At 45.3% G+C, this 22,739-nt stretch overlaps 1 protein-coding gene across 13 annotated transcripts in view; it reads left to right on the top strand.

Annotated features, from left to right (window-relative positions):
* LOC121575045 (calcium-dependent secretion activator 1) overlaps positions 1-22,739 on the top strand; it is a 155,384-nt gene that overhangs the window by 68,515 nt on the left and 64,130 nt on the right. For all 13 annotated transcript variants that reach the window (XM_041887843.2, XM_041887842.2, XM_041887844.2 and 10 more), the window contains exons 2-3: positions 1,330-1,443; positions 15,077-15,409. In XM_041887843.2, coding sequence (XP_041743777.1) covers positions 1,330-1,443; positions 15,077-15,409 — 447 coding nt within the window. The remainder of the gene's footprint in view (positions 1-1,329; positions 1,444-15,076; positions 15,410-22,739) is intronic.

Genomic DNA, 22,739 nt, shown 5'->3' with positions numbered 1-22,739 from the left:
CCAATGCAGATGCTGTGCCTATTGGCAATTTGTCTGGTGGTAATGGGGCTACCTTGGCAAACATGTCAGCGTGGTCATACCTTCCTGTGTGGTGTCCCGTATAGAACAGGGGTTCACTAATCCTGGTGCAGAATACACAGGGTTTCTCCCTCCCCACATTGACTGATACCATTCAATTCAAGACAAACTCCAAGCACCTATTCCACATGCTAGCTAGGGTCCTTCTAGCCTGGTTGCGTCTCTGTTCAGCTTTTACATTCCACTCCTTGCCACACCTGTCATTTGCCAAAGAAACTGGCCTTGAGTGTCAAGGATTGGAATGTTAGCTCAAAAGACTGGTACCCAGACTAGAGTCCTTCGGCAGGGCATGCAAACTATAGAACTTTGGCTGTGGAGGCATTGTCAATCCGTAAAAGGCTTTTCAGTCTGCCGTCCTTGAAATGCATTGGGGGCGATGAAACAAGGAGCCCCATTCAATGAAGGGAAGTGAAGTGGGCGGAGGGGCAATTTTGAAAAAAGGGGGCATGATTTGTTGACATAATTGTAATCCAAACCCAACCTTAAATTACTTGTTGTGACGCACTGAGGTTCTAAACTCCGTTTTAGACATGACTGACTTTATGACCAAAATTATGCTATTTACACTTTGTAGTACATGTTGACACTAGAATAAATGTTTCTGACTCATATCGTTGCCACATAGGCCATTTTCAAAGAGATTAGTTGCTTTTAAGGGGCAGTCAATCTTTAAAGGAGAGGTGCTCCTGGTACAGCCTGTCTCTCTGGCCTGTGGTGTTTACTACAGGTGACTGGTGCATTTACCTGATCTTCTTTCTCCTGTTCTCAGTCATTATTGGTCAAGATGTTTCACTTCCTTAAAAACCCAAGATTTCTCTGTGAACTATTGATAACAATTATTCAGTTGTACTTCATTGAGAGACATTGTTACACAAATCTTAGTATAGACAGAAGGGGCAACATAACATATTTCATATATAATTCAGATATAGTTTTCAGATAAGCTAAGATTATTGTTATACAGTTTATATACATATTGCTTCCTCATGCTAAGCAAGCACCCCTCCCTCGTTAGAAGCAATCAAATCAAGAGCTATCATACAAACCTAAAAATGTATCTTCTCAAAACACTGAACTACCTTCATTAATGTATGTCAACTGTCTTCCATAGCCATAACCCATACATCTCCCATCTTTGACAGGTTGATTTATCCCTACCCATGGCTGTGTTTTATGACTATTATTGAGGTGTCCTCTGTGTGATATGGCTGTGTTATTGAAGTATCCTCTGTACACCCTCTGCCTCCCCAGATCACAGAGCAGCAGCTCCGGCAGACCAACGACCGCTTCAAAGCTTTCCTCAATGGAGACACCCAGATAGTGGCTGACGAAGCATTCATCAACGCAGTCCAGAGCTACTATGAGGTACAGCAACCTAACCCCTCTCTCAGTCACAGTCCCATAGTAATTACTGTCAGTCCAGAACTACTACGAGGTTCTCTCTCTCTCTCTCTCTCTCTCTCTCTCTCTCTCTCTCTCTCTCTCTCTCTCTCTCTCTCTCTCTCTCTCTCTCTCTCTCTCTCTCTCTCTCTCTCTCTCTCTCTCTCTCTCTCTCTCCATCCCGAGATAACCTAACCTCTGTCTTTGTCTATATCTCTATCTAGCGCTCTCTCCCTCTCTGCTGTAACACAATGCTGTAACAAACCTATAAATGTCATCTCATCTGTCGACTGTCTCTCACCACTGTCACAATACGCTGGTTAAATGAACCATCTGAATCATTTTCTCTTTCTTTATAGAGACTGCTACCATATCTGTAGCTACTCTGTATATGATGTGTTTTCATCCCGTACATGTGTTTCCTATGTGTTGTGGTGCTGAGATGGTGTTAGCGTTCAGTGTAATAGACCAGGCTGATTAGCTGTCATTTGCTGCTGTAACTCAATTAGCATAGACATGAGAGTCCCAAAAAGACCCCCCAGCTCCCTCTGTCTCCCGGAACTGTTATCAGAGCTTCTCCTAATAAATCAAAATCCGAGCAACTACAGAGTTCAGATTCAGTCTGTCCGTGCTGCTGAAAACAGAGAGGCAGAGTTGAGATACAGAGTGGTAGAGAGAGAGAGATACCTCTTCCTCAGTGCTGCTCAGTAAATTAGTTTATCTCTCTCTAACTGTAGGGTTAGGAATCACTCGTAAGTGGGATGGAAGCGGCTGCTCTGTTTCTCGGCGCTCTGGTGCTTTGGCCTGAATTCCAGGGAACTGCTGTGCTGTGTGGGGGGAAAATGGTGGATGAGATGATGTAACGTGTTGTGTGCACATCGCATCACATCTATTCACTGACTATATGGATTAGCTAACACGCTATTCTGGTGCTAGTGAGGCTGCCATCGTACTCACACCTACATTACAGTCACAATTCAACCAGTTCAACAATAGGAGAATTATGGTGCAGATAAAAAATACCCATTTAGAGGATTTCCTTTTCTATCGTCCATTATTCCACTACTTAGAGCCCCAATACTATACTGTCCGAGGGCTTCTTTACTGTACCTACATAGGGCACTGTATGATGGATATTATAAGGTTGCATTAAATCAAATAATGCAATGCCTTGAAGGGGCTCCAAAACCAAAGCAATCCATTTGAAAACAAACAAGTTATTTAATTAGACAAAACGGCGACTCGATTGAAATACTGTAGTTTTTACCCACATAATGCTGGCCCATGTTGACTCCAATGCTTCCCACAGTTGTGTCAAGTTGGCTGGATGTCCTTTGGGTGGTGGACAATTCTTGATACACACAGGAAACTGTTGAGTGTGAAAAACCCAGCAGCATTGCAATTCTTGACACAAACTGGTGCGCCTGGCACCTACTACCACACCCCGTTCAAAGGCACTTAAATCCTTTGTCTTGCTCATTCACCCTCTGAATGGCACACATACACAATCCATGTCTCAATGGTCTGAAGGCTTAAAAGTCCTTCATTAACCTGATTTCACAGGTGATCATAGGATCATCGTTTTCACCTGGATTTACCTGGTCAGTCTATGTCATGGAAAGATCAGGTGTTCCTAATGTTTTGTACACTCAGTGTATTTACTGACAAGAGGCTGGGCCCAATACTGTAACTATGGGAATAAAGACAATATTCTAGCCAATGAGAGGGCAGATTCACACGTGAACAACAGGCACAACTCCGATAGTAACATTGTTTTTCTCAAATATTTTATTTTACCTTTATTTAAGCAGGGAGTCATGCTGACACTACAGTCTCTTTCACAGATGCATGAACACATCAATAAACAACAATTACACTATACGTATCTATATACACATCAATTACACAATACATGAAAAGCAAAAAACAATCATGTGAAAGAAACAAAATCTTCAGTTAAAAGGGCCTCTAACATGCGTCTGAATTGCCCTAGATACACCATCTCCACCAACTTTAAGGAGTTTTGGAGATTATTCCACATGAGAGGCGCAAAAAAACTAAAAGCAGATTTACGTACCTCGGTGGAGATTGAAGGGATCTCCAGTGCTAGCCATCCATGAGTCCGGGTCTGGTAACTTATATGTCTGAAGGTTAACAATGAGGTAAGGTAACAATTTGTTTTCTGCTATTTAACGAAAGACAGGACCTGTTCCTACAGAAGAAGCCCATTTAACTTTTTAATTTCTTAACTAACTCATCAACATGCTTTTTTAAAGATAGCTTTTCGTCAAACCAAATGCCCAGATATTTATAAGCGGGTACACAGTCAATGAGGGCACCATCCAAGTACGTATGCATAAATAATCAGATACATTTTTAAGTGATTTGGAAAATAACATATACTGCGCCCTCCTGAATTATTGTCACCCTAGATAAATATGAACAAAAATCAGCTTGATCTTACACTCAAAATATCATATGAATCTAACCTTTAATTGAGTAAAAAATGTCAAAGAAAAAAGAGTTATCAAGAAATTATAATTTTATTCAAAAACATGCATGTCACAATTATTGACACCCATGCATTTAGTGCTTTGTGCACACTCCCTTTGCCAAGATAACAGCTCTGAGTGGTCTCCTATAATGTTTGATTAGGTGGGAGAACACATAGGAAGGGATTTGAGACCATTCCTCCATACAGAAAAACTTCATGTTGATGGATGACTAAGGGAATTTAGTCTGTGTGTCACCTCATATTTATACCCCAGTGAAACAGGAAGTCGTGGATGACCACTTAAGAGTTCCCAAAGACTCAGATGAACTTTAAAAAGTTGTCACGACTGTCTGTGAGATGCGGTAAACGAAGTCAGGCGCAGGACACAGAACTCTCGGATACGTACTTTTAATACGAAAAGGATCCAAAAGGACACAGAAAATAACTCCACGCAGGGAGGAAATAACCCGCTCACAAAATAGACAACCGTGAAGGGGAAAACAATCACACACAAAGTACAGATGAGAGACAGGGGTAATTATAAGGGAAACAATTAACATAATGACGAACAGGTGTAAACAATACAGACAAAACTAAACAAACACCGATAACATCGAACGGCAGTAGCTAGTACTCCGGGGACGACGAACGCCGAAGCCTGCCCGAGCAAGGAGGAGGAGCAGCCTCGGCAGAATCCGTGACAGTACCCCCCCCTTGACGCGCGGCACCAGCCTCGGGGACGGCCAGGAGGACGCGGAGCAGGCGAGTTGGGTGACTCCGGTGGAACTCTGTCAACACATCTAGGATGTCCCTCCTAGGGACCCAGCACCGTTCCTCCGGACCGTACCCCTCCCACTCCACGAGATACTGCAGACCCCCCATCCGACGCCTCGAATCCACGATGGAATGGACTGAGTACACCGGAGCCCCTTCGAAGTCTAGTGGGGGCGGAGGGGCCTCTCGTACCTCATTCTCCTGGAGTGGACCAGCTACCACCGACCTGAGGAGAGACACATGGAACGAGGGGTTAATGCGATAATTAACAGGCAGCTGTAACCTATAACATACCTCGTTCAATCTCCTCAGGACTTTAAATGGCCCCACAAACCGCCGGCCCAGCTTCCGGCAGGGCAGGTGAAGGGGCAGGTTTCTGGTCGAGAGCCAGACCCGATCTCCCGGTGCATAAACCGGACCCTCACTGCGGTGGCGATCGGCACTCGCCTTTTGCCGTCTGATGGCCCGCTGCAGATGGACGTGCGCAGCGTTCCATGTCTCCTCCGAGCGCCGAAACCATTCATCCACCGCAGGAGCCTCGATCTGGCTCTGATGCCAGGGTGCCAGAACCGGCTTATAGCCCAACACACACTGGAAAGGAGTGAGATTAGTGGCGGAGTGAGTTTTGGGCTATCTCTGCCCAGGGAATATACCCCGACCACTCCTCCTGCCGGTCCTGGCAGTAGGACCTCAGAAACCTACCCACATCTTGGTTTACTCTCTCCACTTGCCCATTACTCTCAGGGTGAAAATCAGAGGTAAGGCTGATCGAGACCCCCAAACGTTCCATAAACGCCCTCCACACTCTAGAGGTGAACTGGGGACCCCGATCAGACACTATATCCTCAGGCACCCCGTAGTGCCGGAAAACGTGAGTAAACAGGGCTTCGGCCGTTTGTAGGGCTGTAGGAAGACCTGGCATAGGGATGAGACGGCAGGCCTTAGAAAACCGATCCACAATGACCAAGATCGTGGTATTACCCTGGGAGGGGGGAAGGTCCGTGACAAAATCCACCGACAGGTGAGACCACGGCCATTGTGGAACGGGGAGAGGTTGTAACTTCCCCCTGGGCAGGTGTCTAGGCGCCTTACACTGGGCGCACACCGAGCAGGAAAAAACGTAAACTCTCGCGTCCTTAGCTAAGGTGGGACACCATTACTTCCCGCTAAGACAGTGCACCGTCCGACCAATACCAGGATGACCAGAGGAGGGTGACGTGTGAGCCCAATAAATCAGTCGGTCACGGACCTCGAGCGGCACGTACCTCCGTCCCTCTGGACACTCTGGGGGAGAAGGGTCGGTACGTAACGCCCGCTCGATTTCCGTGTCGACCTCCCACACCACCGGAGTGGGCTCAATGGACCTCTCCTCTGTGCCTTAACGTTCTGTGACCCGGGGATATACGTGATCTTAAAGACAAACCGGGCCAGAAACATGGCCCACCTAGCCTTACGAGGGTTCCGTCTCTTCGCTGCCCGGATGTACTCCAGGTTACGATGGTCAGTCAGAATGAGAAAAGGGTGGTTAGCCCCCTCAAGCCAATGTCTCCACACCTTCAGGGCCTGGACAACAGCTAGCAGCTCCCTGTCCCCCACGTCATAATTGCGCTCTGCCGGACTGAGCTTCTTAGAATAGAAAGCACAGGGGCGGAGTTTTGGAGGCGTGCCCGAGCGCTGAGACAGTATAGCACCGATCCCCGCCTCGGACGCATCCACCTCGACTTGGAACGGCAAAGAGGGATCCGGATGTGCCAGCACCAGAGCTGAGGTGAACAGGTCCTTCAAATGACTAAACGCCCTGTCCGCCTCAGCCGACCACTGCAAACGCACCGGGCCCCCCTTTAGCAGGGAGGTAATGGGAGCCGCTACCTGTCCAAAACCCCGGATAAACCTCTGATAGTAATTGGCAAAACCCAAAAACCGCTGCACCTCCTTTACTGTAGTTGGAGTCTGACTGCGTTTCAGCCGTGCGTAATTGGCAATCTCCATCTCCACCCCTGACGCAGACAACCGGTGTCCCAGGAAGGAGATGGACTCCTGGAAAAACAGACATTTCTCTGCCTTCACATACAGATCATGCTCCAACAGTCTACCCAGCACCCGACGTACCAGGGACACATGCTCGGTACGTGTAGCGGAGTATATCAGAATGTCATCAATATACACCACTACCCCCTGTCCATGCAAATCCCGGAAAATCTCGTCTACAAATGATTGGAAGACTGAAGGAGCATTCATTAGACCGTATGGCATGACGAGGTACTCATAGTGACCCGAGGTGGTACTGAAGGCTGTTTTCCACTCATCTCCCTCCCGAATGCGCACCAGGTTGTAAGCGCTCCTGATTTTGTGAAGAAGCACGCCCCGTGTAATGACTCCGTCATACTAGCAATCAGAGGGAGAGGATAGCTGTATTTCATAGTGATCTGATTGAGACCACGGTAATCAATACACGGGCGTAAACCCCCATCCTTCTTCTTCACAAAAAAGAAACTTGAGGACGCAGGAGAAGTGGAAGGCCGTATGTATCCCTGTCTCAAGGATTCGGCGACGTATGTCTCCATAGCAGCCGTCTCCTCCTGAGACAGAGGATACACATGGCTGCGAGGGAGCGCCGTGCCAACCTGGAGGTCTATCGCACAATCCCCCTGTCGATGACGTGGAAATTGAGTCGCCTTCTTCTTACAGAAGGCACTTGCCAAATCGGCATACTCAGGAGGAATGTGCATTGTGGGCATTTGGTTCGGACTCTCCACCGTCGTTGCCCCTACGGAAACACCTACACACCGCCCCACACACTGATCAGACCATCCCTTGAGAGCCCTCTGTTGCCATGAAATGTTGGGGTCATGAGATATTAACCAGGGAAGTTCCAACACCACTGGAAACGCCGGAGAGTCAATTAAATACAACTGTATAGTCTCCTCATGACCCTTCTGCGTTTTCATCTTCAGTGGCGCTGTGACCTCCCTAATCAATCCCGACCCCAAAGGCCGGCTATCTAGGGCATGGATGGGGAAGGGCACATCGACTGGTAATATAGGGATCCCTAACTTATATGAGAAATGGCGATCGATAAAATTCCCAGCTGCGCCTGAATCGACTAGCGCCTTATGCTGGGAGTAAGAAGAAACTTCTGGAAACATCACTTGGATACACATATGAACAGCAGAGAGCTCTGGGTGAGTTGGGACCTTACTCACCGGGAATGACTCATCAGTGCGCTGCCTGCTGCCTCGAATCCGAGGAGACCCTCCCCAGCACCGAACCGCCGTGTGTCCTCGGCGGCCACAGTTGGTGCAGGGGACAGCCTCCTTCCTGGCCTCCCTACTACCAGCACCCCCGAGCTCCATAGGGCTCGGCTCGGAGGTGCTGGGGGATGGAATGGACGGCCCCAGCGCTGGACGTCCGCGGGTAGCCAACAGGGTATCCAAGCGAATCGACATGTCCACTAGCTGATCAAAGCTTAGGTTGGTGTCCCTGCAGGCCAGCTCTCGACGAACGTCCTCCCTCAGGCTGCATCTGTAGTGGTCGATGAGGGCCCTCTCATTCCATCCCGAATTGGCAGCCAGAGTCCGGAAATCCAGTGCGAATTCCTGTGCGCTCCTCCTCCCCTGTCTGAGGTGGAATAGACGCTCACCCGCCGCCTTCCCCTCTGGGGGATGATCGAACACTGCCCTGAAGCGGCGGGTGAACTCTGCATAGTTCACAGTAGCGGCGTCTATCCCTCCCCACTCGGCGTTGGCCCACTCCAGTGCCTTGCCGGACAGACAGGAGATGAGGGCGGACACGCTCTCGTATCCCGAGGGTGCCGGGTGAATGGTTGCCAGGTAAAGTTCCACCTGGAGCAGGAAACCCTGACACCCGGCTGCAGTGCCATCATAAGCCCTCGGGAGCGAGAGCCGAATCCCACTGGACTCCGGATGTGAGACGATAGGAGTAGCCTATGGTGGTGGTATCGTTGGAGGAGGTGTGGGCAAACCTCCTCTCTCCCATCGTCCCAAAGTGTTCATAACGTTATCCATAGCGGCACCAAGATTTTGGAGCATCGCTGCCTGTTGTAGGACGCGCTCCTCGAGTGATCCAGTCGGTGCCGTCGCTCCTGCTGACTCCATGGTAAGGTGTGTGATTCTGTCAAGACTGTCTGTGAGATGCGGTAAACGAAGTCAGGCGCAGGACACAGAACTCTCGGATACGTACTTTTAATACGAAAAGGATCCAAAAGGACACAGAAAATAACTCCACGCAGGGAGGAAATAACCCGCTCACAAAATAGACAACCGTGAAGGGGAAAACAATCACACACAAAGTACAGATGAGAGACAGGGGTAATTATAAGGGAAACAATTAACATAATGACGAACAGGTGTAAACAATACAGACAAAACTAAACAAACACCGATAACATCGAACGGCAGGAGCTAGTACTCCGGGGACGACGAACGCCGAAGCCTGCCCGAGCAAGGAGGAGGAGCAGCCTTGGCAGAATCCGTGACAAGTACAATCTCAATCGGAATATACACCAAATACATTTTGTTCTTAATAATTTCTAGGGGTGCCAATAATTGTGACACACATGTTTTTGAATAAAATAAATATTTCTTGATATTCTTTTTTCTTAATTTTTTACAATTTTAACTCAATTTAAGGTTGGATTCATATGATATTTTGTGTGTAAGATCAAACTGATAAACAACAATGCCTTTTTTTGTTCATATTTACCTAGGGTGCCAGTAATTCAGGAGGGCACTGTACTTGGTTTTACCTGCATTAAGTACCAATTCAGTTCAACAAAGGCTTTCTGCAGGGCAATAAAGGCAGATTGAAGCTCTGACAGAGTACCGGACCAAGAATCGGTCCCTGTGGGACACCCATTGTTATGTCCAGAAAACCTGATTTAATACCATCATTAAATAAACACTGTGTTATGTATTTTATAAGATGCCACGTATATCCACTTAAATCAGTACATTTGTAACAACAGAAACATTATGAAACTTCTATTCAATCAAATAAGCCACACTTAGCAAATTAGCAATTACATTTTATGTTGACAAAATTCTACACTCTCTCATTGACCTCCATACAAAAAAAAACACTTGGTCTGCTTCACGCTGTATTCTCGCACGTACAGAGTCATCCATCTCACTTCACTTTTCCTCTCTGCTGAGGCATGCCCAAATACAGGTGTCAATCTGTTTCCTGGGCCTTGAAGAACTCTGAATGCGCCAAAGTCAAACAGGACAAATAGATTTACTGTTACAGGCTTGTGCAAGAAAGGTCTCTCCCTCTCTCTCCTTTTATGTCTCTCTCTCGCTGTCTCTCTACCCACCCACAGCAACTTCATTATTTCATTCAGTGCTGTGAATACATAACATAACATGGTTAAAACTCTACTGTCTTCTTATTGTAGTGTGTCACTAGTGTTTTATCACAGTGGACAATGCGGCCACAATTTGGCTGTCACAGTCTAAGAGGATGCAGGGGCCTGATAGACAGTTACTCTGATGTGTGTATGTGTCCGGTGCTATGACAATGGCCTTGTCTGGCTCGGTCCCCATCCCTCTGTCATTAAGGAGATGGAGGATGACCCTGAGAACTGTCTGGCCCGTCCCTGGCTGCTGCTGCGGCCGCCACACGCACACAGACACACACAAGCAGTCTGTCCTGGCTGCATGGAGGAGTACCGGCTCCTTCTACTGATCCCACCCTGTCTTATGGCTGAACGTAGGAACACACACACACACACACACTTCACATGGATAATATACAGTTGGCTGGGTTTTCCATGCATTGGCAAGACAGAACAGCCGCTTCCGGTAAGACGAGGGGTGGTGGTCTGTGTCTATTTGTCAATAACAGCTGGTGCGCAAAATCTAATATTAAGGAAGCTCTAGGTTTTGCTTGCCTGAGGTAGAGTATCTCATGATAAGCTGTAGACCACACTATTTACCAAGATACTTTTAATATATATTTTTCGTAGCTGTCTGTTTACCACCACAAACCGATAATGGCACTAAGACTGCACTCAACGAGCTGTATAAGGCCATAAGCAAACAAGAAAAGAGGGCACGACAACGCCTATTCTCCCTCAGGAGACTGAAAAGATTTGGCATGGGTCCTCAGATCCTCAAAAAGTTATACAGCTGCACCATCGAGAGCATCTTGACTGGTTACATCACCACCTGGTATCGCAACTGCTCGGCCTCCGACTGCAAGGCGCTACAGAGGCCCTCAAAATTGCCAAAGACTCCAGCCACTCTAGTCATAAACTGTTCCTTCTGCTACCGCACGGCAAATGGTACCGGAGCGCCAATTCTAGGTCCAAAAGGCTTATTAACAGCTTCTACCCCCAAGCCATAAGACTTCTGTACAGGTAATCAAATGGCTACCCGGACTATTTGCATTTTACGCTGCAACTTCTCGTTGTTTATTATCTATGCATAGTCACTTTACCCCTACGTACATGTACATATTACCTCAATTACCTCTACTAACCTGTACCCCCACACATTGACTCGGTACCGGTACCCCTGTATATAGCCTCGTTATTGTTATTTTATTGTTACTCTTTTTATATTTTTTACTTTAGTTTATTTAGTGAATCTTTTTTTAACTCTTATTTTTCTTAAAACTGCATTGTTGGTTAAGGGCTTGTAAGTAAGCATTTCACGGTAAGGTCTACTATACCTGTTGTAACAGAAACAAACTCAGATGGAAATCAATCCACCATTTCTTTCTATGTTTTTCTAATGATGTACAAAGCCTGCCTGTCGATGTTCCATCCCTGCCAGATAATGACCACAGAATATCATAGCTATTGAATTGAGATTATATGCTTCTCCAGCAGTGGTTTGTGTCAGCGGTGATGGTCATTTGTGACAGTGAGTGCTCAAGGTAGAGTAGCTCTCCGTAAAATGGCTGCCGTCTGCCTGATAGGAACCAGATATTAATTCAGAGCCCCATCACTCTCCCTGTACTTTCACAGGAGAGAAAATAGTTTAAAGAGAGAGCAGGCAAAGTATATCTGCCAGACTTCAGACCGACTGTTGGAAACAACATAAATCAGTATTTTACTAGGCCAGCTGCTCTATAAAGTAAGGTTGGTTTGGACCAAGAGAGAAAGTCAGTCTGGCAGGTAGTTCTCAGATAGGCATTTACTCTAAAACACACGCACGACACACACAGTTTGGGAGTAAATGAGAAAGAATAGCATTCTCCCCATTCAGTCTGAATAATTCAGGAGTAGGAGAGAGGGAGGCCAGGAAGGAGAGTCTTGATAATAACGAGTGCGTTTCCATCCAATGGCCATCAACGTTGCTCCCAAACATTTGAAATGTTATATATGCTGCTCTCTTTGCTATTATGGCTGTAGTTATATTACTCCAGTATATCACTGTAGAGCACAGAGAGGAAATCTAACACTGCATCGTTCAGTATTCCACCATTATTGTGGTGTGGTACTGCAGTCAGACACTTTCCCCCCTTTTTTTTGTCATCCTGCATGGATGGCTACCTTCCATTGGTTCATATTCCATTGCAGCCTGAGAGTATGAGTGGTTGAAATCATGTCTTCAATCCGCCCAGCTAGCTAGCGTCCACACGGACACACAGACACACACAGGATGACCCTGACTTTTGTACTTCTGTACATTGAATCCACAATGATGAACAAACGGATGTGTGTGGTGTATGGTATTATTTGGTTTGGTGTGTATTCCTAAATGTTATGGACAACAGACGTCTCACATCACCCCAACAGTCATAAAAAGTAATTTGTGTCTATTGTACAAGACGTCCGGTGATAATGAGTATATGATATTCATGTATGAGCTATAGTATAGACCAGGGGTACTCAACTCTTACCCTACGAGGTCCGGAGCCTGCTGGTTTTCTGTTCTAAGTAATAATTAATTGCACACACCTGGTTTCCCAGGTCTAAATCAGTCCCTGATTAAAGGGGAACAATAAAGAAATGCAGTGGAACTGGTTTCGAGATTCAGAGTTGAGTTTGAAGGGTATAGATTAAGACTAAAGGGGTGACTCCTCCTCGTCTGAGGAATTATATACAGTGAGGGAAGAAAGTATTTGATCCCCTGCTGATTTTGTATGTTTGCCCACTGACAAAGAAGTGATCAGTCTATAATTTTTATGGTAGGTTTATTTGAACAGTGAGAGACAGAATAACAACAAAATCCAGAAAAACACATGTCAAAAATGTTATAAATTGATTTGCATTTTAATGAGGGAAATAAGTATTTGACCACTCTGCAAAACATGACTTACTACTTGGTGGCAAAACCCTTGTTGGCAGTCACAGAGGTCAGACGTTTCTTGTAGTTGGCCACCAGGTTTGCACACATCTCAGGAGGGATTCTGTCCCACTCCTCTTTGCAGATCTTCTCCAAGTCATTAAGGTTTCGAGGCTGACGTTTGGCAACTCGAACCTTCAGCTCCCTCCACAGATTTTCTATGGGATTAAGGTCTGGAGACTGGCTAGGCCACTCGAGGACCTTAATGTGCTTCTTCTTGAGGCACTCCTTTGTTACCTTGGCCGTGTGTTTTGGGTCATTGTCATGCTGGAATACCCATCCACAACCCATTTTCAATGCCCTCGCTGAGGGAAGGAGGTTCTCACCCAAGATTTGACGGTACATGGCCCCATCCATCGTCCCATTGATGCGGTGAAGTTGTCCTGTCCCCTTAGCAGAAAAACACCCCCAAAGCATAATGTTTCCACCTCCATGTTTGACAGTGGGGATGATGTTCTTGGGGTCATAGGCAGTATTCCTCCTCCTCCAAACACGGTGAGTTGAGTTGATGCCAAAGAGCTCGATTTTGGTCTCATCTGACCACAACACTTTCACCCAGTTCTCCTCTGAATCATTCAGATGTTCATTGGCAAACTTCAGACGGGCATGTATATGTGCTTTCTTGAGCAGGGGGACCTTGCGGGCGCTGCAGGATTTCAGTCCTGTGTGTTACCAATTGTTTTCTTGGTGACTATGGTCCCAGCTGCCTTGAGATCATTGACAAGATCCTCCCGTGTAGTTCTGGGCTGATTCCTCACCGTTCTCATGATCATTGTAACTCCACGAGGTGAGATCTTGCATGGAGCCCCAGGCCGAGGGAGACTGACAGTTATTTTGTGTTTCTTCCATTTGCGAATAATCGCACCAACTGTTGTCACCTTCTCACCAAGCTGCTTGGTGATGGTCTTGTAGCCCATTCCAGCCTTGTGTAGGTCTACAACCTTGTCCCTGACATCCTTGGAGAGCTCTTTGGTCTTGGCCATGGTGGAGAGTTTGGAATCTGATTGATTGATTGCTTCTGTGGACAGGTGTCTTTTATACAGTTAACAAACTGAGATTAGGAGCACTCCCTTTAAGAGTGTGCTCCTAATCTCAGCTCGTTACCTGTATAAAAGACACCTGGGAGCCAGAAATCTTTCTGATTGAGAGGGGGTCAAATACTTATTTCCCTAATTTAAAATGCAAATCAATTTATAACATTTTTGACATGCTTTTATCTGGATTATTTTGTTATTCTGTGTCTCACTGTTCAAATAAACCTACCATTTAAAATTATAGTCTGATCATTTCTTTGTCAGTGGGCAAACGTACAAAATCAGCAGGGGATCAAATACTTTTTTCCCTCACTGTAAGTCAATTCCTCTTAAACCTATACAGTCACAATAGAGTCTACTCAATACAATAAATATGTTAAATAAAACACACAAAAAGATATTCATTGTTTATCTTCAGTAATATTGTAAGATCCATTTTAGCTGTTAGCGTCTTACAGTTGCAGTGTAAATGTTTAAGTTCTTATATTATATATTATCGTTCATATATTTTAATAACTACATGGTCTGCTGTTTGCATTCTTGCTCCAGATGAAGACATGCCACCGTTAGCGCTTTTGGATTCTTTGTTATGAAAAGCGCTTGATAAATTAAATGTATTATTATCTGTAGCTGCAACAGCAGTTTGACCCTATCAATCTATACTTGTTAGGTGACAGTCATTGACATCACATTGCTCTCTCTCTCTCTGTTGCAGTAGAATTTCAGATTCTCTACTTGCATTTATTGTACCTACAGTAGGTTTGATTATGTAATGTAATCTACATTTATATGAGCCAAGTGTGTGTGCTCACCCTTTATGACACTGATGATGGTTAAGTCAACCAAAATATTACCTTATTTATGCACCTTATTGCACTGTGCACATTTTGGGGCTTCATGTCCTAATAAATATAATATATTTTTGCCTCCTTTTTAGATGGTTTTCATGTTTTCAACAGTTTGTGGTTATCTATGCTTTCCAACATGTCTCTCTGTGACCACAGGTGTTCCTGAAGAGCGACCGCGTTGCCAAGATGGTCCAGAGCGGGGGCTTCTCAGCCAATGACTGCAGGGAGGTGTTCAAGAGGCACATCGAGAAGCGCGTCCGCAGCCTGCCCGAGATCGATGGCCTGAGCAAGGAGACAGTGCTCAGCTCCTGGATGGCCAAGTTTGACACCATCTACCGTGGGGACGAGGACCCACGCAAGGCTCAGCAACGCATGACGGCTAGTGCAGCCTCTGAGCTCATCCTCAGCAAGGACCAGCTCTACGAGATGTTCCAGAACATTCTGGGTATCAAGAAGTTTGAGCACCAGCTGCTCTACAACGCCTGCCAGGTAAGAGCAGGCGTTAGTAGAGGGAGGGTGTGTTTGTATGCATCACTGTGAAGTATGGTTGCGTCTGAAATGGCACCCGATTCCCTGCACTCCTTTTGACCAGGGCCCATCGGCTGTTATTTCTGACACATCTATGTGTGTGTACATCACTGTTGAAAAATTACTGTTAGACCTTTCCCAGTGGGCAAAACTGACTGGTTGCAATAACGTCATCATGATGTTGCAGCCAGTTTTGCCTGCTGGGTAAGGTGTTATCCTCATGAGCAAAGCCTCACCTAGTAAAAATAACAAACAAAACACAATGCAGGGCCAAGAACAGTGCAGCATTTGCTACAGTTGTTTAGGCTATGCCTGCAGCTGTACATAATTTGCTACTGTAGCTGTACAGCTACAGTGGATGTCTCTTGGCGTTTTTTTTTACCTTGACTAGAGGGCCTGTTTTCCATTCAAACAGGCAGTTCCTATTCTTTTCTTTTGGCTGAAACAGCCTTCCTCAGGTCTTCATCAGGTGAAGTAATATAAAATAACATGCACCTGACACTTCTTTTCAAGAGGGAGATAACACAAACCCAAAGCAGGGGTATATTCATTACGTCTTGCAACGGAAACCGCTTACCTTTTAAGAACCAAAGGGAAGCAAACAGAGTAAATGGAACTTTGAGGGACCTACCTGAATTTGTCCAATAGAAACTCACATTTTCGTTGCAAATGTTTTTTCATTTTGAGTAAACAGTTTCTGTTACAAAACATTTTGCAACAGAATTGGTGTAATGAATACACCCCTGGTAAATCACAGGCCTATCTGACTTATAGCACCGCCCATAGAGAGCTAGCGCTTCGATCTCCACCCTATTAAGAGTGACATGTTGAGATTGCTAGAGGATAATGGTGGACACCAGGGTGCCCGTGTCAGAAAATAACTCTCCCTCCCCGCAGCACTGCTTCACTTTTACAACACACTATGGGAACGCTGAGACTAAGAGAGCAGATAACAGCGCTAATAAATTATTATTCCAGGAGCTTAATTAAAGTCTGATCACAGGAAGCATTTGGAGCCAGAGCTCAGATACATTTACATTTCCTCATAATTTAATACATTAGCAACCACACAAGTGAAGAATCTCTTCGGAAACCAATGAGTTGTTGAAACGACTTAACTTCTTCGCTCAGACAGAAATTATCTTACTCTTTTCTTTGTCATTAATGTTGTGTAAAATCTGAAAGGTTGCAAACCCAACGGCGTATCCTCAGGTGCAATTAAACAATGGAACCTAATTTGAATATTTAAACACCAACTGACGTGTTTTTCCTTCAACTGAAGTTTAATGGCAGATTGTGAATGTAGACTGGGTTACAATGTGAAGTTATAGATTGATCGTTGTTGTAAATCCCAAGCCACACTCCATCTCTCTCTCTCTGTCTCGCTCTCTCTCTCACCAAACCTTCATTTGTTGGAAGTTTGTCTCACGCTGAGGTAAAGCACATCCCCTCTGAGTCTCCCCGTAGCCTCCCCACAAATTCACTGTGCTTTAGTTGCTTTAGTTTCTTCCCTGCTCATCCTTTGAAGATGGCTAACCTAGTTTTCCTTTGTTGCCTGGCGGCAGAGCGGAGCAGAGTACAGCCGATGGTGGAGGGTCATGAATGAGGACACTGTGCTGTGGTGTGGTGTGGTGGTGTGGTGTGCAATCCCTCTAAACATGCACTAAGCACTGCAGAGCTGCAGACAAGGAAAACGCTGCTATATTTTAAATATCAAAGACCTCATTTTATTGGCTGCTCTTCTACCTTGAACATTTTCTTTTAACCATTTTGAAGTGTTTTTGACTGACTGACTGTGCCTCATATTGAAATGATATTATGACAGTGACAGTAAGCCAGCCTTTCCTCGGCAGCATCCCAAATGGCACCCTATTCCCTATACAGTATTAGTGCACTACTTTTGACCAAGGCCCATATGGCTTTCTCTGGTCAAAAGTTTAAAGATTCAACGTTTATTGGTCACATGCACAGGATACAGCAGGTGAAGATTTTGTCCATAGGGCTCCGAGACTGGATTGTGTCGAGGCACCGATCTGGGGAAGGGTACGAAAAAATGTCTGCAGCATTGAATGTCCCCAAGAACACAGTGGCCTCCATCATTCTTAAATGGAAGAAGTTTGGAACCACCAGTACTCTTCCTAGAGCTGGCCGCCCGGTCAAACTGAACAATCGGGAGAGAAGGGCCTTGGTCAGGGAGGTGACTAAGAACCCCATGGTCACTCAGATCTTTTTTTGTGTCAATTTTAGAATAAGGCAAAATGTGGAAAAAGTCAAGGGGTCTGAATACTTTCTGAATGCGCTTTATGTCTTATGATACGTGGCTGGTGATGACGCTATGCACGTAGTACTCAGTGGATTCTCCATGCAGAGGCAGGATCGGACGGTGGCTTCGGGGAAAACAAAAGGAGGCGGTGTGTGTGTTTTTTCATAAATAACAACTGGTGTGCTGCTTCAAGTGTGAAGGAAATGTCAAGCTTTGCTCACTTGATATAGAATAATATAGGGCCATAAACAAACAAGAAACCGCTCACCCAGAGGCAGCATTTCTGGTGGGCAGAGTCTTTAACACGAGGAGACTTAAAACTGTCCTACCTCACTTTACCAACACGTCTTCTGCGCCACTAGGGGCACTAAAACTCTAGACCACTTTAATTCTACCCACAGAAATGCATACAAGGCCCTCCCTCGTCCTCCCTTCAACAAATCTGACCATGAATCCATTCTCCTGCTGCCTGTTTACAAACAAAAGCTCAAACAGGAACTACCAGTCATGCGCTCAATATGGAAGTGGACGGACGAAGCAGACGTAAGGCTACAAGACTGTTTTGCTAGTATAGACTAGGATATGTTCCGGGATTCATCCAATAACATTGAGGAGTCTACCACAACAGTCATGGGCTTCATTAATAAGTGCATAGATGATGTCACCCCCAAAGTGACTATAAGAACGTATCCCAACCAAAAAACATGGATTACAGGCAACATCCGCGCTGGGCTAAAGGCTAGAGCTACCGCTTACAATGAACGTACACGGACATGGACGCATACAAGAAATCCCGCTACGACCTCAGACGAGACATCAAACATGCAAAAAGACAATATAGGAGGAAGGTGTAATCCTATTACACCGGCTACGACGCTCGTTTTATGTGGCAGGGCTTGCAGACGATAACGGATTACAAAGGGAAACCCAGCTGACCAGCGACGCAGAACTCCCAAATGAGCTAAATGCCTTTCCTGCTCGCTTCGAGGAATATAACACTGTGCCTTTAGTGAAAGCCCCTACTTTTCCGGATTACTGTGTGATCTCGCTCTCCGTGGCCGATGTGAGCAAAATGTTTAAACAGGTTAACAATCCCAAGGCCAGACGGAATTCCAGGGCGCGTTCTCAAAGCATGCGCAGACCAGCTGGCAGGTGTCTTCACAGACATTTTCAATCTCTTCTTGTCCCAGTCTTTAATCCCAACATGTTTCAAGCTGACCACCATTGTCCCTGTTCCCAAGAGCGCCAAGGTAACCTTGGTATGGCAATTGCACCACCCTTGACCGCAAAGCGCTATAAAGGGTGGTGCAGACAGCCCAGTACATCACTGGGGTCGAGATCCCTGCCATCCAGGACCTCTATACCAGGCTGTGTCAGAGGAAGGCCCGAAAATGTAGACTCCAGCCACCCAAGCCATAGACTGTTCACTCTGCTACCGTCCAGCAAACGTTACCGGAGCATCAACTCTCAGACTAACAGGCTTCGAGACAGCTTCTACCCCCAAGCTGGTTGATCAGCTGCATCAGGTTAGTTACAAGTGGGGTTGGAGCGAAAACCTACAGGAGGGTAGCTATCCAGGAACAGGGTTGGACAACCGCTTGACCTGACTAAATGGCTCTCTCAGAGGCGTGTGAAAGTCATTAGTGTGTGTGTGTGTGTGTGTGTGTGTGCACGTGTGTGTGTGTGTGTGTGTGTAGGCGCATGTGTGTGTGTGTGCGCGCAAGTTTGTGTGTTCGTTTAGCCACTACAAGCAATGAGCAAGCTACTCTATCAAACACATCCATCCAGATCAAACACACATAGTTTAGCCTTTCTGATGGTGATGGATTGAATGGCATATTTTCTCCCTAGAAAGGTGGCCTTGCGGGGGCGTGAGGCATTGAAGAGGCGTTCCGAATGAGTTTGTGCCAGTAGACGACTCATACACCACCTGGAGTTTATTTAATGAAAGCACAATCAGACATAATTGCCAGAAATTGTCGGGCTTCAGCAAACGCAGTCAGAGACAGAGAATATGAATGTGCTTTTGCCTGCCTTGTGCTCACGCACAGACATGAGATGAGATGGCCTTGCAGATCTCTTTCACATGTTAACTAACATTTACCATCTTACATACTTGGATGATCGTTTGCCTTGCTGAAGAGGTTGCCACAGAAGGTGATGATAATCACACGTCATCACAAATGTGATGATAATCACACCTCAGTGACAGTTCTCTCCCATTATCTACATGGCTTTGAGCTTTAGTGGTGTGGTTATACTGTTTTTAGCATTATTGTAACTCAATTACAAACGATGACACTGCTGGTTGTTTATCATTAAATGTCAACAGTGTGATGTGTCTACAGTGTGTTGTGTCTCTACAGTGTGATGTGTCTACAGTGTGTTGTGTCTCTACAGTGTGTTGTGTCTACAGTGTGTTGTGTCTACAGTGTGTTGTCTCTACTGTGTGATGTGTCTACAGTGTGATGTGTCTACAGTGTGTTGTCTCTACTGTGTGATGTGTCTACAGTGTGATGTGTCTACAGTGTGTTGTCTCTACTGTGTGATGTGTCTACAGTGTGGTGTCTACAGTGTGTTGTCTCTACTGTGTGATGTGTCTACAGTGTGATGTGTCTACAGTGTGTTGTCTCTACAGTGTGATGTGTCTACAGTGTGATGTGTCTACTGTGTGATGTGTCTACAGTGTGATGTGTCTACAGTGTGTTGTCTCTACTCTGTGATGTGTCTACAGTGTGATGTGTCTACAGTGTGTTGTCTCTACTGTGTGATGTGTCTACAGTGTGTTGTGTCTACAGTGTGATGTGTCTACAGTGTGTTGTGTCTCTACAGTGTGATGTGTCTACAGTGTGTTGTGTCTCTACAGTGTGATGTGTCTACAGTGTGTTGTCTCTACTGTGCCACAGTAACAGTTTAGTCTCTCAGCTCCTTTCATAAGGCTGCTTGGGTGCTGCTGAACAGTTGTGGGCACTATGGATGGATGTGGCAAACGTTAATATTATTCACATAATCACATTTCATATGGATTAAATAACACACAGTGTCTCAAATGGCACCCTATTCCCTATATAGTGCACTACTTTTTAACAGGGCCCATATGGTTTTTGTAACAAATAATAGTATACACTCAGTAACTAAGGTATTTGTACTTACAAAGTACACAAAGATAGCCAAACTCAAATCCATTTGACAAATTTGGTTTTTGAAGATTATGGGTCTCAAATTGAGAGTGGGAGGAATAGCATTAATATTATTTTTATATTTTAGACTCTAAAGTACTGTTACATAAGATAATTTGGCATTTCATCTGTGACATTTTCACAATGCTACATTTTGGATTTTATTATTTTGTTTTGTTCTCCCGTCGATGCGTAGGGTTCATGTCGACAATAGCCTGGGTTTCCAATTGAGGCTTGAGTGGGGAAAATCATATTCATAAGACACATTATTTATTTATTAGCCCCAACAGTAAAGTTATATAACAGAATCTATGGCATAATCATAATGCTGAAATGTTGCTCTCCCATCAATTTACAGTTGCTCTCCCTAGTCCCTACCTGCTATTATCAGGAGGAGGGACCTTGACAGCCAGTGGGGTTCACATTGACAATAGTTTACATTATGTTCAGCTCTCTTCAGCCATTGTTGCTGTGTGAGTCACATGAAGGATAGGCTGGCAGTCTTTACAGTCTCTGTTCTCTCGGAGGCGTAGGAGGTACCTTCACCACCACCACAGTGTGTGTGTGGGTGAGAGAGACGGCATGTAGCCTAGTGGTTAAGACCGTTGGGTTCAAATCCCTGAGCCTACTAGGTGAAAAATCTGTTGATGTGCCCTTGAGCAAAGCACTTAACCCTAATTGCTCCTGTAAGTCGCTCTGTGTAAGAGTATCTGCTAAATGACTAAAATGTAGAATGCCTGAGCTAGTTACAGTCACTTGCGTGTGCTAGCTACAGGAAGGGAATATAATTTTAACAGAGAATCGCAAGGCTTTTGTAAGATTTCACATTTCTTGTGAAAGGGGTTCGGTTCAATATGGACTGTTTTATTCATACACAGATATGCAGATAAAGAAACACATATACATGTTTACATATACAAGTAAAGATGTCCTGAATGGTTGAGAGTAGAGGACATTTCTGCTGCACTTAATGCCTCTAATATAAATAGATAAGCACTTGAAACATTTTGAGTGCCAAACCTCAATACTGCATCTAGAGGCATTCGATGAAAGCAGATTTGGTCTCAGGTTAGTGCTATGACACCAATTAACAGGGTAAAAATAACTGTTCTGTTGGTGGTGCGTGAAGCTGATACAGTAATACAATGATGCAGTGTAACAACGTTGCTGACTGGTTGAAAACCCCTCATTTTTCTCACGCTCTCCTCACTCAGCTGCTCTGCTGTGTGATCATGCATATTTACCCGCACGGATGAACTCTCTCTCCGGCTGAAATTATTCTCCCAATCTCAAGTGGCAGCTGATTCAATTACCTGCATCATACACACGGGGCAATGTCAAAGGGAGGTAAGAGAAAGCAGACAACATCAAACTGAACCTCTAACTCTAAAACAACAAATCACAAACCCACAGCCAACAGACAGAACACATACCCACACGCACGGGCACATAATAATAATAATAATATGCCATTTAGCAGATGCTTTTATCCAAAGCAACTTACAGTCATGCGTGCATACATTTTTGTGTATGGGTGGTCCCGGGGATCGAACCCACTACCCTGGCGTTACAAGCGCCGTGCTCTACCAGCTGAGCTACAGAGGACCACGTGAACGCACGCACGCACGCACGCACGCACACAGCAAATTGGCCAGTGTTACCTAGTGTTGATTTTCCAGTGTATAATTTCTAGTGTTGATTAATGAGTTAAAGTAACTCTGTAAGAGTAAATTAACACTCAGTGGCGTAAAAGCACCCCAGTGTGGGTGATAATAACCAGTGTTGAACCAAAACCATGCCCATCATTATTATATTCACAGCATGTTCTATTGCAGGTACATTTTTTGAA

Source organism: Coregonus clupeaformis, chromosome 10, assembly GCF_020615455.1.
Source record: "Coregonus clupeaformis isolate EN_2021a chromosome 10, ASM2061545v1, whole genome shotgun sequence".
Classification (NCBI taxonomy): domain Eukaryota; kingdom Metazoa; phylum Chordata; class Actinopteri; order Salmoniformes; family Salmonidae; genus Coregonus; species Coregonus clupeaformis.
Note: the sequence above shows the minus strand (reverse complement) of the source record. Positions and strands in the feature narration are given on the sequence as shown.